General features: G+C 40.7%; 1 protein-coding gene across 1 annotated transcript; it reads right to left on the bottom strand.

The window, feature by feature from the left end:
• Positions 1-4,340: 4,340 nt before the first annotated feature.
• On the bottom strand, positions 4,341-15,763 carry LOC129851472 (adenosine receptor A1-like). The gene is made up of 3 exons (XM_055918038.1): positions 14,623-15,763; positions 7,156-7,450; positions 4,341-6,309 (listed from the first exon to the last, which is right to left on the bottom strand). The coding sequence occupies exons 1-3, from the start codon at positions 14,961-14,963 to the stop codon at positions 5,926-5,928; spliced, it is 1,020 nt and encodes a 339-aa protein (XP_055774013.1). The 5' UTR covers positions 14,964-15,763; the 3' UTR covers positions 4,341-5,925.
• Positions 15,764-16,443: the final 680 nt, after the last annotated feature.

Raw genomic sequence — 16,443 nt, 5'->3', positions numbered from 1 at the left:
TAGTCGTTAATTTCTTAATTCTCTCTGGTAAATGTTATATACACAAAAACAAATATTTGAAATCTGTCCCCAAATGCAATACATTTTTACTTGAAATCTCTAGAATTTGTCAAGAAGAACAACAACAAAAAACACTGTATTCTTACAACTCTATCATATGTTTGTGCAATTGTAACCCCTGACCTTATTTTATTTAAATTCTATTTAGGTACTCAATTCATGTGTAGTGATTTTACTTTAATCCGTTACTTACCAGCAAAAATGTTGTATCAAATTACAGATACTTTGTTTGCGAAAAAAAATTCTTTGACGCTTCTGTTTTTTTCAATGACATTCAAATCAGCATTCAAAAAAGGCGCACATTTAAATTTGTTCCCCCTGAGTGAGTCTGACCACAAGTCAGAGACCACTATGAAGACACACCAAATGTGTTTGATGGATCGCGGGAAAAGAGCAGGAATAGGCTTTTGTAGGCTACAGTCCAAGCTAATTTCTTCCAATGGTGCGACTTCTGTCGGCATCCAAAGATGATTCAATTTGAATAAACGCTTGGAGGTAAGGATGACAACAGTGGTGTAGTCTACGGCGATACGGATATCACTTATTATTGATATCTATATAGCGCATTGATGTGAATCCCACTGCTGCTCTCTCGTTTAGTTATTTATGCCTTACGGATTGTGGTTGTTGTGGATGGCTGTTCACAAATTTAAATGTGTTTGAACCCAATAATAGTTTAATTCAAGAAGTTTAAGGTGCCTGTCAATCATTGTTTTTCAAACCAGTGGACAGCCAGTGAAAAATGCGTTCTTGCAACAGCTGCAAAGTGCGGATCCCAGCCTATGGAATAAAAGTGGGGCTTTTATTGCTCAATCTAATTCCTACTGATAAAATAAATAAATCCATAGGCCGAATGTACACATGCTCAAACTTGAAACACTTTTGATAGACTTAAAGGGCCAATCTGTAGCTGCTACACCCATTTTTGGACTTTTAAATTATATCTATTAATGTAAAGATATCATTTAATCGTATTATATGTAATAGAAAGCGATGAGTTAGAAGAAGCCTACATAAGCAACCCATAAAGTAACACGTAGCATCCATATATGGCCAGCTATGTAAACATTAACATATACTTATCCTGCATTAGATGTGGTTCAATTGGTAACATACATTTTTGTCTTCCTCTAATGCCTCTTAAGGGGAAAGTAATCTAAAATGTACTGAATGTAATCAGATTAAGTTACTGAGTTTGGGTAATCCAAAAGTAGTGTTACCGATTACAATTTTGGACAGGTAACTAGTAACTAAGGATTACATAAATTATTATTTAAAAAGTAACCTACCCAACTCTGAGTGTAGTGATGTCATATATACATATTTTTGTTATTGTATTGTAATTTCAAATGTAATAAAAAAAATGAAAACAATATTTTCAATAAAGCGGGGCAGGCTAGCTAACGTTAGCTAGCGAGGCAGGGTAGCTAATGCTTTAGCTAACGTTATCGTACTGTAGCTAGCTACTGCATTACAATTTAGTTCGGTTGTAACTCATACAAGTGTATTGTCTAGATGGTGCTGGTTATGTAACGTTATCATTTGATAATGCTAAGGAGGCGGGCTAGGTAACGTAAGCCTACAAATCGGAGGTCCAGTTCGTAGCTCATACAAGTGTATTATGTTTTGTATAGGGGAAAACGAAATAATGGATGCAGCTATGGTGGTAGCTAACTCATCTCTTAATCTTTTTTTATTTTTTAGAATGAACTAGGAGGAACGTCACCGGTCTGAATCTAATCCAATCTGGATCTACAGTCAATCTACATCTGTAAAGCATAGTATTAAGGTTTCCACTAGTTACCATAGCCACAAAGTCAAAATTGTCTATATTGTAAAAATACATGAACACCAAAAATAGCTTTTTGGTCTTAATTTAAGGTTTAGGCATAAGGTTAGCAGTGTGGTTATGTTTAAAATAACATTTAAAGAAGATACATTGTAGAAATAGGCGGACTTTATGACTGTGGTAACTAGTGACGACCTAGAATTGTACTGAACAAAAACAAACGCAACATGCAACAATTTCAACGATTTACATTTCCGGGAGAGAAAAAATGTCACCTCATGAAACATGGGACCAACACTTTACATGTTGCGTTTATATTTTTGTTCAGTATAGCTTTACCCAATTTACTGCCCTGATGACAAAGATGACTTCATCGAAAATGGTAACATATGTGTTATGTGAAAATGTGTATTAAAAATGACCCAGTTTGATAAACTAGTATGTTAATTACCCAGCCTAGCAGATACAACTAGTACAGTAATTTTGGTTGTGACGTGCATTATCAAAAAGCTTTGTACTTTCTTTAGAACAAAATGCAATTGACCTCTTTGTATCACCCTGTCACATGCCCTCCCAGTCAACACCACCTCATAAGATGAAGTATACTGAACCAAAATATAAACGCAACATGTAAAGTGTTTCATGAGCTGAAATTAAAGATCCCAGAAATGTTCCATACGCACAAAAAGTTTATTTCCCTCAAATTTTATGCACAAATGTGTTTACATCCCTGTTAGTGAGCATTTGTCCTTTGCCAAGATAATCCATCCACCTGACAGGTGTGTCATATCAAGAAGCTGATTAAACAGCATGATCATTACACAGGTGCACCTTGTGCTGGGGACAATAAAAGACCACTCTTAAATGTGCAGTTTTGTCATACAACACAGTGCCACAGATGTCAACATTTTGAGAGAGCGTGCAATTGGCATGCTGACTGCAGGAATGTCCGTCAGAGCTGTTGCCAGAGAATTGAATGTTAATTTCTCCAACATTATTTTTGAGAATTTGGCAGTACGTCCAACTGGCCTCACAACCGCAGACCACGTGTAACCACGCCAGCCCAGGACCTTCACATCTGGCTTTGTCACCTGCAGGATCATCTGAGACCAGCCACCCGCATAGCTGATGAAACGGAGGAGTATTTCTGTCTGTAATAAAGCCATTTTGTGGGGAAAAATTCATTTTGATTGGCTGGGCCTGGCTCCCCATTGTTTATGAGAATTGCATGCTGCAGTTGTTTGAGAGATGTCCTGTTTGCAGTCGAACATACAACATAGAGAAGACCAGGAATCAATCAGTCAAGCAATCAAATGTATTTATAAAGCCCTTTTTACATCAGCCGATGTCACAAAGTGCTATACAGAAACCCAGCCTAAAACCCCAAACTGCAAGCAATGCAGATGTAGAAGCACGGTGGCTAGGAACAACTCCCTAGAAAGGCAGGCACCTAGGAAGAATTGCTGGAGAGCATACTTAAATTCACACAGGACAACGGATAAGACAAGATAAATACTCCAGATATAACAGACTGACCCTAGCCCCCCGACACATAAACTATTGCAGCATAATTACTGAAGGCTGAGACAGGAGGGGTCGGGAGACATTGTGGCCCCTCCCGACTATACCCCAGACAGGGCCAACCAGGCAGGATATAACCCCATCCACTTTGCCAAAGCACAGCCCCCACACCACTAGAGGGATATCTTCAACCACCAACTTACTGCCCTGAGACAAGGCCGAGTATAGCCCACGAAGATCTCCCCCACGGCACGAACCCGAGGGGGGCGCCAACCCGGACAGGAAGATCACGCCAGAGACTCAACCCCTGTAATAGGGTTTGAGGCAGAGAATCCCTGTGGAGAGAGGAACCGGCCAGGCAGAGACAGCAAGGGTGATTTGTCGCTCCAGAGCCTTTCCGTTCACCTTCACACTCCTGGGCCAGACTACACTCAATCATAGGACCTACTGAAGAGATGAATCTTCAATAAAGACTTAAAGGTCGAGACCGAGTCTGCGTCTCTCACATGGATAGGCAGACCATTCCATAAAAATGTAGCTCTATAAGAGAAAGCCCTGCAAGGGGAACCTTGGCATCACCCAGACATGCCCTCGCTGTGAGCATTCCTGTAAAAAAAAGTTTTTCTATTTTTATTTAACCTTTATTTAACTAGGTACGTCAGTTAAGAACAAATTCTTATTTACAATGGTGGCCTACCCTGGCCAAACCCGGACAACGCTGGGCCAATTGTACGCCGCCCTATGGGACACCCAATCACGGCCGTATGTGATGCAGCCTGGATAAATGGAAAAGGGAGGACACTTGAATCAGGTTGGTGACATTTTACCTGGTCAAAACAGTTGAGTTTTGTCCCAATTCACCTTCATAACCTAGCCTGGTTGAACCAGCCTGATTGCTGCATTTACCATTCTATTTAACGCCACGTATTATAATATCTCAAGCGAAATAGAAAAGTGAGTGCAGGCTAGGTTAGAGAGAGAAGAGTTTATTTCCAAAACACTATATATCTGTTTTCAGAAATGTTGGTAAATTGTCTTTTATTGTTCAAAGAACTTATGAAAGAGAGATTGTTTTTTTCACTAATCACGGCATGGGGTTGTTCAATGACAGACATGTAATTTGTTACAATAATTTGTTACAATTTTAATTTCAGAGACAAAAATATACACTTTTTTTGCAAAATGCTATATATCCGCCTCACTCTCAGAGAAATAAGTAGTACTGATAGGTTTTACACAGTCTAATGTAACTAATAACTACATTTTTAATAAAGAACTATACAAATTATACATACTTTTTATAATTCACACAGTAATATGAGATCTGTATGTAAAACATTTACATGAGATATTTTAATTATTTTGCAGATGCTCCAGAGTGACTTACAGTTAGTGCATTCATATTAAGCTAATTAGATGAGACAACCACATGTCACAGTCAAATATACAGGATACAAACATTCCATTCCACCTAAACAATGGATATATAGTGTTTTGCAAAAAAAAACACAATTTAATTCACATCTAAAATCTATAAATTAAAAATCTGATGTTACACACACACACATGAAGGTACCCATAAGCAACCATTTCAGATGAAAATGTGAAAAATTGGTGGATATCGCATTTTTGGAAATTAACTCTTAATTTCAAAACAACCCTCTCTTTGTCTTTCTGTCCAGAGCCATATATTTATATAAAGTAGGCCTATATGGCTCTGCTTCTGACCCTCAGTGCCCTGTGGTGCATAAGGCTATGGAATATGACATTTCAGTATCGGCGGAATGAGAGAGACATTTAGCTTTGCGATCATGTGAGGTTGTCCGTACAGAAAGGCCATTTGTTTTTAGTTCAGTTCAAAGTTCACAGATGGAGCAGCCCTGCCCTCCAACCATCTGACACCGATACTGTAGTCATAGGGTGCATCTTAAATGGCACCCTATATAGTGCACTACTTTTGACCGGAGACTATGTGGGTCATGTTTAAAAGTAGCGCAGTGTTCATTATGTGCTACTAACAAACGCTTAGTGATTGAGTTCAAAAAGTTCCTATTAGTACCTTCTGGAAGCCCTTTGGCCCATATGACATGATTGTTCCCTAAGCCAATAGGAGATGGTTAGTCATTGTTAGTAGTTCCGCCATTCCTTTTAATTCGGAATCCTAATCACCATGGTGACCTGACAACTCCATTGTTCTGTTCAGTTGCATTGTCTTAAGTCAGGTCAGATAATGTCATATAGGAGTGACGACATTCTGCTGCATTCTAGAATGAAGAGAGATCAGATAACCAATGATGTCAGAACCTAGTCACCGGTGGATAGTTAGTTCAGCCAATCCAGTCCACCTTGTGTGAGGTAACATTTCAACACTCAGTCTGTAACATTCCTTGCAAGAACACGCTCACTGTGTGGGGTCAAACTGAGGTTAGGGTCCCTCCCACCACCTCCACATCTTTCTCTAACCAGCAGGCAAATCAACATAGAAACCGTTCTCATGTACATCCGTCTGAACTAATAATCCAGTGTCTTCACATCCCGACATCTTCAACACCAGATCAGACGTCATCGTCGTCATCGTTCGCCCTCAGCCTCCTCTCCACTCCACTCTGGCCCCTCTGACTCCCTCTCTGGGGCAGCTTGCCCACCGGGTCCCTACACAGCACATACTGCTCCCAGATCTTACGGAACGCATTCCGGAATTTCTTGATGCGGAATGCGTAGACGATGGGGTTGACGGCAGAGTTGCCGTGCGTGAGCAGGATGGCGATGTAGATAAGGAATATGGGCTTTTTACAGTCCGGGCAGAACAGCGTGATACAGTTGAGGATGTGTAGAGGAAGCCAGCTGATGGCAAACAGGAAGAGGACCAGGGCCAGGGACTTGGCTAGTTTAAGTTCCTTCCCATAGTAACGGCGTGGGTCTGTGTGGCTCGCCGTCACCTGGGATAGGAGGGAGAAGAGGAAGACGATTTAGACTTCAGATTCAGAGGTTGGTCTTCTGGAAAACCTTAGAGCATTATACATTTCTGTAATGCTTTCTTACAAGTTAACCAATGTTCTTTCTGGTAAAAACTAAGTTATTATATTCCATTGTATTGTATTCTAAGTGTGTTTCATTTGCACAGCAGTGTGTCCTGGGTGGAGTGAGTTGCCACTTGATTTAAAAACCTGTAATTTCAGCCGACAATCAGCACCTCTGCTCAATAATGTCTGTCTAAACTGTCAGCCCTGAGGGGGATAAATTGTTCCTGTTACCTTTCTGGTGCATGCCACAGGACTGCCGATTTATACATCAAATGTAAACTCCTCCGCTTCCCTCTACCTGCCTCCGCCTTCCTCCCTCCATCAACTCCCTCTAACTCACTCCTCCTCCCTCCAACTCCTTTCACCGCCCTCCAACTCCCTTCACCTCCCTCTACCTCCCTCCAACTCCCTTCACCTCCCTCTACCTCCCTGCTATGCTTATCAAACACACTCAGTTCATTCTGTCCTATTCATCTGACTCTAGTCTAGAGTCTAGACAAGTGACCTTCATGTAGCCTGGTCCCAGGTCTGTTTGTGCTGTCTTTTCAACTCCTATAGTTAATGCCATGTGACAATGACCCTAGGAGTTGGCAAGACCGAACAAACAGATCTGTGACCAGGCTATGCTCCTTGTCAAGCTGCCAGTGGATCATCTGATTCTATAGCCTGGTTAAGCCAGACTGAACGTTGCCGTCACCATTGTTTTAACTTCCTGAGAGTCAGCTTTAACAAGGCTAGTTATTGTAGATTGTAGACAGTCACCTTCTTGTTGAGCTGCCGGTGTATCATGTAAAAGATCTCAGCATAGATGAGCATCATGAGGACGAGGGGCGGCAGCACCCAGCCGAAGAAGTTGAAGTAAACCATGTAGTCCATGCTGATGACGTTCTCAAACTGACACGTCACTAAGAGGTCAGTGGTCACCAGGGATCCGTTGTCACGGAGACGCTGCAGGTTGTTCCAGCCCAGCATGGGCGTCAAGCCGACCACGATGGCAACCATCCAACACACCACCACCGCCGTGCCCGCGCGCCGCGGAGTCACCACACGCTTGTAGCTATGGAGACAGGAGACAAAACACGGGTGAGGTGTTAGTGTATACTGAGCTGTACTTCTTTTAGTTCCCATTTACATGATATTTTAGTTCCCATTACATCATTTTTTGTTCCCATTTACATTATTTTTGTTCCCATTACATAATTTTTTGTTTCCATTTACATTATATTTTAGTTCCCATTTACATGCTTTCAAGAGCTTTATTGTTTGACTTCGAGAACACGTTTGTGTAATGCACTACAAACTGTTTTCAGAGCATGCCAACGTCTGCAACTTGTCAAAATATTGTGTTTTTTCATTTAATGAACCCACACTTTAACAGATATGACCAGTGGCATGTATTCATGGATGCCAAGGGAAGACAGGCTTCCCTAAAAAATTTACCAATAAATAAAATAATGTATGCTTCGTCTCTCTGTGTTTCATAATTTTCCTTCAATTTGCAAGAGGCTGAATGTATCTAACAGGAGAAAGCATCCGAGCGAGCGAAACCGTGTCCCTCTGTCTCTCTACGTGTAGACCATCTATCTGATGCTGTCTGGTCCAAACGAGTAAGACATTGTTGCCGCCCATACCGTTGAATGCAAGGCAAGCCAAGTACCATTTGGCCTCCCTTGATAAAAAAAATATACACATTTGCCAATCAGCATTGAGCTAAACTGAGTGTGCTCCTCTGTGAATGGTCCAGGCGCAGCAAAAAAAGTGTAAAGGGAAGACTGCTTGGATTTTGGCGTCACTCCTATCAACTCGCATTAAGATCATACGTTATTGACAGAAACAACTTAAATTGTTGCATCTCCTTGTGTTGTCCTCCGGTGGCTAGCTAGCTAAAATTGACAATTTCCTAAATTAGCCATGGATGGAGATAGGGACTTGGACTTGTGCTTTTTGATCCGCGCACCGCTGCTGGATATGAGAGTATGTCCAACAAGCTCCAAGTCTTGGCTGACTGACTAATGTTCCGAGAAAAGAATCACTGCGATTGGCTTGTGTCCACGTGTTTTGCAATCCATGGTACAGTACGTCGGGTACCGCACTAGACTGTCTACAACTCTGTCAAACTTCTGAATTACATCCAAGTTTATCATACAAATCTGGGATTCTTTCCTTCTTTTGAAGGTCATCGTTGAGTCACTATACAAGAGGAATGAACTGATGTGCTCTGCTCACACACCAGAGCAGAGGAAGCATTACTGTTAGACATCTTTGGTTAGTGTGAGTTTGCGAAAGGAGTTGCTTCTCTGAGGTGTGACAGTACAACACACACCCTTAGACAACAAGTAAATAATCTCAAGAGAAACCTACATATACCCACACATCTTTAACACACACTCACGGAAACACACACTCCTTTGCTGTCTCTTTGCCAACCCTACTCACTCTACACATTCTCTCCCCTTCCGGTCTCTTTCTCTCTCTCTGTCTGTCTCTGTCTCTTGCTCTCTCACACATTCTCTCTCTCACACATTCTCTCTCGCTGTCTGACTGTCTCTCTCTCCCTCTCTCTCTCTCTCTCACACACACACTCTCCTCTCTCTTTCTCTCTCACACATTCTCTCTCTCCTCTCTCTCTCACATTCTCTTTCCCGCTCTCTCTCGCTCTCTCTCTCACACACACACACACACACACTCTCTCTTCTCTCTCTCTCTCTCTCTCTCTCTCTCTCTCTCTCTCTCACATTCTCCCTCTCTCTCACACATACTCTCTCTCTCTCTCTCTCTCACGTACTCGCCCTCCCTCTCACTTTTTCACTCACTTACTCACTCACTCACTCACTCACTCACACACACACACACACACACACACACACACATACACACACACACACACACACAGTGGGTGGTGTGATGCATACACTTATGAGGATAAATGGTCTCTCACAGGAAGCTGGAAGGAGAACCCACTGAGTAATCTGCCACAGGGCTGCCAGGATATAAAACACTCGCTGCCACTCAATGTCACACACACAGGAGCAAACATAGACACATACGCAAGCGCACACACATACAATATGTGCGTATTCACACACACGCACGCACACACCAGTCTCATAATGTCACTGAGGACACACACACACACACATTCACAGACCATCAATCTCCTAAGAAGCAGTCGGTCAATGAGTGCTTAGACTATCTTCCTTAAGTGCGTATAAATGATCCAGTAGACGTTGCTTCTGGAATAGCTCTTCAATAATTCCTTTCATTGATCTGTACGTTTAATGTTTCCCTGTGCATTCATATGCAGGGAAATGTTTCTGGCAACCTTTGTTGACTAAATGGACCCTTTCACTATCAACTCCTCTAATAAATGAGGGTTAGCCTAAATGGCACCCTATTCCCCATTATAGTTTGTCTACTTTTGACCAGGACCCATAAGGAATAGGATGCCATTTGGGATGCTTCCTATGTTAAATTCAGAGTCCCGGGCAGGGTGGCAGCCTGAGACATTACATATTCAGAGTCCCGGGCAGGGTGGCAGCCTGAGACATTACATATTCAGATCAGCCAACCAATCACAATAATCATATTGATCAATTATGCAAATTAACTGTAGCTTCCTTTTACAGCCAAGCTTTGCAAATCATGTTTTTTGTTGTTGTTGTAAGGATCTCAAATTTAGCCTAGTTATTGGTGCTGTTATAAAAGAGAATCTATACTGGCTATATACCAATATACTGATATACTTGTCTGATCTATAATGCATCCCACTCAGCACAAACGTCAGTTCAACGTCTAGTTTTGATTTACATTTGGTTGAGTTGTCAACTAACATGAATTCAACATGAAATCAACAACAAATGTCACAATGTCATTGGATTTAGGTTAAAAGTTTATATGAAATGCACTTACGTTGATTACTTTTTTCAAACCCAATCATTTCCCCACATTGATTCAACATTCACATAGATTTTTTGGGTCAAAATGACGTGCAAACAACGTTGATTGAACCATTTTTTGGCCAGTGGGGATGGATGGGTAACTTATACCAATGTTTCTGGCACGAGACAGTTTGTCAAGTATTCTGGAGTGAACAAGAATGCCATTGTGTGTGTAGTATGTTTTTTCTATATCATATCTCTATCATATCTCTATCATATCTCTATCATATCTATCATATCTCTATCATATCTATCATATATATATCATATATCTATCACATCTATCATATCTATCATATCTCTATCATATATCTATTATATATCTATCATATCTCTATCATATCTATCATATCTCTATCATATATCTATCATATATCTATCATATCTCTATCATATCTATCATATCTATCATATATCTATAATATCTATCATATATCTATCATATCTATCATCTCTATCATATCTATCATATCTATTATATCTCCATCATATATCTATCATATCTCTATCATATATCTATCATATATCTATCATATCTATTATATATCTATCATATCTATCATATCTCTATCATATCTCTATCATATCTCTATCATATCTATTATATCTCTATCATATCTATCATATCTCTATCATATATATCTATCATATCTCTATCATATCTATTATATCTCTATCATATATCTATCATATCTCTATCATATCTATCATATATCTATCATATCTATCATATCTCTATCATATCTATCATATCTCTATCATATCTATCATATATCTATCATATCTCTATCATATATCTATCATATCTCTATCATGTCTCTATCATATCTATCATATCTCTATCATATATCTATCATATCTCTATCATATATGTATCATATCTCTATCATATCTTTATCATATCTTTATCATATATCTGTCATATCTCTATCATATATCTATCATATCTCTATCATATCTTTATCATATCTTTATCATATCTCTATCATATCTTTTACATATCTCTATCATATCTATCATATCTCTATCATATCTCTATCATATCTATCATATCTCTATCATATCTCTAAACCTCTCATATTTCTCCAAACACATTGATTAACCTACCCTACAAGATGTGTAAATCTATATTTTCTGTTAATTTTCTTTACTACTGGTTATTTGGTCATCAACCCTGCTACTGTTTGAGATGAATGCTCAGTGCTCTGTAAAAATGTAGCTTGTCAAAACAATCTTATGTTGATTGCAACGTGTGATTTATCGCTCGTTCAAGTGAGCAAGGCATTCCATTTAATCTCCCCCCGAACCTGGAAAACCAACTAAGAAAATAACTTTTCCCCAATTTCTCCTCTGTTAAATCTTCCTCAATATTCAATCAAACCTCCTTAAACCTTTACTAAGCCACTGAGTTGATCTGAGATGATTTGGCTATTGAGTTCTGAACATTCCGACTTGCTAACACCGACATGTAGGCTAAGAGATCATTGAAAATGGAAAGTGTCGTGATAATTTAATGAATTTCTTATTTTGTCTGACTGTTACTTCTACACATGTAGGCTATTGAACATGTGTGAGCAACCTGGACTCGGGTAGAAGTAACAATAGTACATGTGCATCCGGGGCACTCCAATCAGTATGATATGTTTGGTACAGTGCATTAGGATTGTATTCAGACCCCTTGACTTTTTGCACATTTTGTTACGTTGCAGCCTTATTCTAACATTGATTCAATTGTTTTTTTCCCTCATCAATCTACACACAATACCCCATATTGACATCACAATACCCTATATTGACATCACAATACCCCATAATGACATCACAATACCCCATAATGACATCACAATACCCCATAATGACATGACATGCAAATTTATTAAAGACAAAAAAATGAAATAATACATTTACATAAGTATTCAGACCCTTTACTCAGTACTTTGTTGAAGCACCTTTGGCAGCGATTACAGCCTCGAGTCTTCTTGGATATGACGCTACAAGCTTGGCACACCTGTATTTGGGGAGTTTCTCCCATTCTTCTCTGTAGATCCACTCAAGCTCTGTCAGGTTGGATGGGGAGCGTCACTGCACAGCTATTTTCAGGTCTCTCCAGTGATGTTAAATCGGGTTCAAGTCCAGGCTCTGGCTGGGCCACTCAAGGACATTCAGAGACTTGTCCCGAAGCCACTCCTGCATTGTCTTGGTTGTGTGCTTAGGGTTGTTGTCCTGTTGGAAGGTGAACATTCGCCCCAGTCTGAGCACTCTGGAGCAGGTTTTCATCAAGGATCTCTCTGTACTTTGCTCTGTTCATCTTTCCCTCGATGCTGACTAGTCTCCCAGTTCCTGCTGCTGAAAACATCCCCACAGCATGATGCTGCCACCACCATGCTTCACCGTAGAGATGGTGCCACATTTCCTCCAGACGTGACACTGGGCATTCAGGCCAAAGAGTTCAATCTTTATTTCATCAGACCAGATAATCTTGTTTCTCGTGGTCTGAGAGTCTTTAGGTGCCTTTTGGAAAACTCCAAGCAGGCTGTCATGTGCCACTCTACCATAAAGGCCTCATTGGTGGAGTGCTGCAGAGATGGTTGTCCTTCTGGAAGGTTCTTCCATCTCCACAGACGAACTCTGGAGCTCTGTCAGAGTGACCATCGGGTTCTTGGTCAGCTCCCTGACCAAGGCCCTTCTCCCCTGATTGGTCCGTTTGGCTGGGTGGCGAGCTCTAGAAAGAGACTTGGAGGTTCCTAACTTCTTCCATTTTAGAATGATGTAGGCCACTGTGTTCTTGGGGACCTTAAATGCTGCAGACATTTTTTGGTCCCCTTCCCCAGATCTGTGCCTCGACACAATCCTATCTCGGAGCTCTTCTTGATAATTCATTCGACCTCATGGCTTGGATTTTTGCTCTGACATGCACTGTCAACTGTGGGACCTTATATAGACAGGTGTGTGCCTTTCCAAATCATGTCTAATCAATTGAATTTACCACAGGTGGACTCCAATCAAGTTGTAGAACCATCTCAAGGATGATCACTGAAAACAGGATGCACCTGAGCGCAATTTCGAGTCTGATAGCAAAGGGTCTAAATACTGTTTTCGCTTTGTCATTATGGGGTATTGTGATGTCATTATGGGGTATTGTGATGACATTATGGTGTATTGTGATGTCATTATGGGGTATTGTGATGTCATTATGGGGTATTGTGTGTAGATTGATGATAAAAAACATTTATATAATCCATTTAAGAATAAGGCTGCAACGTAACAAAATGTGGAAAAAGGGAAGGGGTCTGAAAACTTCCCGAATGAACTGTATGTATTTATTTGTGGATTATCCATTATCCATTATCCATTTCTTATGATGTGTTACGAAATAATATTATATGTTACAAATTTAAAAAACTATGATATGTTACGAATTCCAATTTATTGTGGCTAACGTTAGCTAGGTGGCTAACGCTAGGCTAGGGGTTAAGGTTAGGGTTAAGGTTAGGATTAGGATTAGGAGTTAGGATAAAGTGTTAAGGTTAGGGGAACGGTTAGCTAACATGCAAAATAGCTAAAAAGTAGTAAGTAGTTGCAAAGTTGTTAATTAGCAAAAATGCTAAAGTTTCCCGTGATGAGATTTGAACACGTAACCTTCAGGTTGCTAGACGTTCACGTTATATGCTTCCCCATTCACCCCAACCAACCACCCATAAGTAACCTTTTGTATTATTTAACCATACCAAACTTAACATACAGTATAATACTAATTTGAGTGTCCTGTATTTACGTTTACTATGTTGCGCCTAGTCTATGAGACCATGCTGGTGTGTGCGAGGGGGCTTGCTGGTCAACACATGGTAAGGTTTTAACTCTCATTAGGAGAGCATACCTCAAAACTGGTGTGGAATTCAACAGCTATGAAATGCCCTCAAAGGCAAATAGAGCAGGTATGCTACACACATCTCACCTTGACTATGATGAACATGAACTTGACCTCAACTGAGACTGGCTATGTATTGAGCATAACAATGTCTGTATGGTCTGTCTGTGGGTGAAGTATCTCCGTGTTAGTATCTCTTTGTGAGAGCTGACTGTGCCTGTCTGGCAAAACTGTCAATATTGTTTCAGCTATAAAAAATAGGCTGAATAACCTTTTCAGGAAATCAGGCAACAAAATAGCAAAATAACAAAATATCTCAGATGCCATTGCCAACAAACAAACGAGACAGATGTTAAACCCAGTGACCTTGGAAAAGAAAGGCATAATATAAAGGCTATCCCTTTTCTTTCTCTCATTTTTTACCTCATGGGTATTTTGACTCTCAGGTAACGGTCGATAGCGATGGCCAGCAGGGCGAGGATGGAACTCTGCGTGAGCACCAGCACGGTGCATGCGACCAGCAGGCAGCTGTAGAAGTGCGTTTTGAGCCCGATGCTGATGGTTATGGCCAACGGGATGACCAAAGCCCCCACCGCAATGTCTGCCAAAGCCAGAGACACTATGAAACAGAAGGTGGTGTCCCGCAGAGAACGGTTGATCCGTACCGCCCAGACCACCATCACGTTCCCGATCACAGAGGACACGGCGATAATCACCTCCATCCCGATGTAGAGGGCTTGGGCAGGCGGCAGACCAGACGGCATCCTGTCGGTAGCCTGGCGGCCCGGTTGTCTGGTTCTGTTAGTACTTTAGAAAGACAGGATGGAGAAGTTCCAGTATTCCTTTATGGAATTCGGGGAGCCGCTGGAACTCTTGTTTACGCATGACGTTCTGTCTTATTCGATCCGTCCTAGGAGGATATTGCCCTAGATATCATTGCACTAAGGTTGTGCAGTCCTTTTGGAGACTGCGTTACTGAGCATAATATGGACTTTGTTTTGGACACATCATGCGTCCTGTGGTGTCATTGAAAGTCGGTTACCTTGGTGAACCACTCCCTAAATATTAGGAGGAACAATCTTTCCAGTGAAAGTGTAATTGAGTCAAACCGGCGCCGGAGGTCCTTGTCCACAATTTCCCAATTCAGCTCGCATCACCACTAGTCGTCATCATTAGTCAGAATAGAAAGTTGAAAAATAAAATATCTGAGACTGGTGTCATCAACGGTTAAAGCTGTCAGGGAATGAAAATAATAACGGTAACGCATTGCCCCAACTATTAATCAGCTTAAATATTACCCATTCTCCTCTCATTAAATTGTGATTTTCAGCTTCTTTTCACATGCAAGCTTTCGCGTAAAATCCAGTCTTCTTTGCCAAAACGTTCGTTTGGCAGAATGGTTTACAAAATAGGAAAAGCATCAAATGAACCAAACTGTCCCGAAGTCATTGACGGTGCGCTCAGCTCCAATACAATAGGCTATCTGGTTATTAGCAGCGAGTGAATTCTCTGCTCCGCTCTCTCTGCATACTACTTTCTGTGAAGTCACATGCGCCGGTGGACCTCTGTGCTCACCAATCCGAATGGACAAAAGAGGGGGGTGGGTGTTGGTGCCGCTTGGTGCCGGCCATCTAGAGAGATGGAGAAAATCTTAAATTCAATCATGGCCTAGCATATGGTTTATTTACTGGATGCTCTTGCAATTCATATTGTCAAGGTCATGGTAGTGTATAAGACCATTTGGTGTGATTGAGAAATGCTCCTTATTTTTATGCTGGAAGGCTACAAGGGCGAAATATAATGACACACTATGTTAATAAATAATACATAATAAGGGACATTGTCATTAGTTCCCCATACTCTTCGATGTTGCGTATTGTTACAGTATGTCTCATGGGTTTCATAACCACATTTGTCTTTATAGAGGGGTTGGTTGTATAGCAACAAAGCCAGCAACAAAACTGACGCATGCGCAACTATGGGGCAAGACAGACGGGTTGGCTTAGATTGTTGACAGTTTGTCATCTATATTTCATCTCCAAAATTGATTGAAAACATAAATACATTTACACAATGAGCACTTGTTGTCTATCAAATACATTGTTACAGTTGTTGGTTATAGCATTTTTTACATATTAGCATTCATTAGAAATCAACCAAAACACCTCAAAACAAGATATAGTATCAAGAACAAGATTTAACTAGATGAAACCAGTCACTTGCCATTCCTTACATGGCAGTTTC

The sequence above is a fragment of the Salvelinus fontinalis genome, chromosome 3 (assembly GCF_029448725.1).
Source record: "Salvelinus fontinalis isolate EN_2023a chromosome 3, ASM2944872v1, whole genome shotgun sequence".
Taxonomy (NCBI): Eukaryota; Metazoa; Chordata; class Actinopteri; order Salmoniformes; family Salmonidae; genus Salvelinus; species Salvelinus fontinalis.
Note: the sequence above shows the minus strand (reverse complement) of the source record. Positions and strands in the feature narration are given on the sequence as shown.

Bases quoted from the DNA above. Each gene is read 5' to 3' on its own strand.
- LOC129851472 (XM_055918038.1), bottom strand. From the start codon at position 14,963: ATGCCGTCTGGTCTGCCGCCTGCCCAAGCCCTCTACATCGGGATGGAG. The intron at 7,451-14,622 runs GTAAAAAATGAG...CTGTCTCCATAG, and splicing joins AGAGTCAAAATACCCATGAG to CTACAAGCGTGTGGTGACTC. The intron at 6,310-7,155 runs GTGACTGTCTAC...CTCCTATCCCAG, and splicing joins ACCGGCAGCTCAACAAGAAG to GTGACGGCGAGCCACACAGA.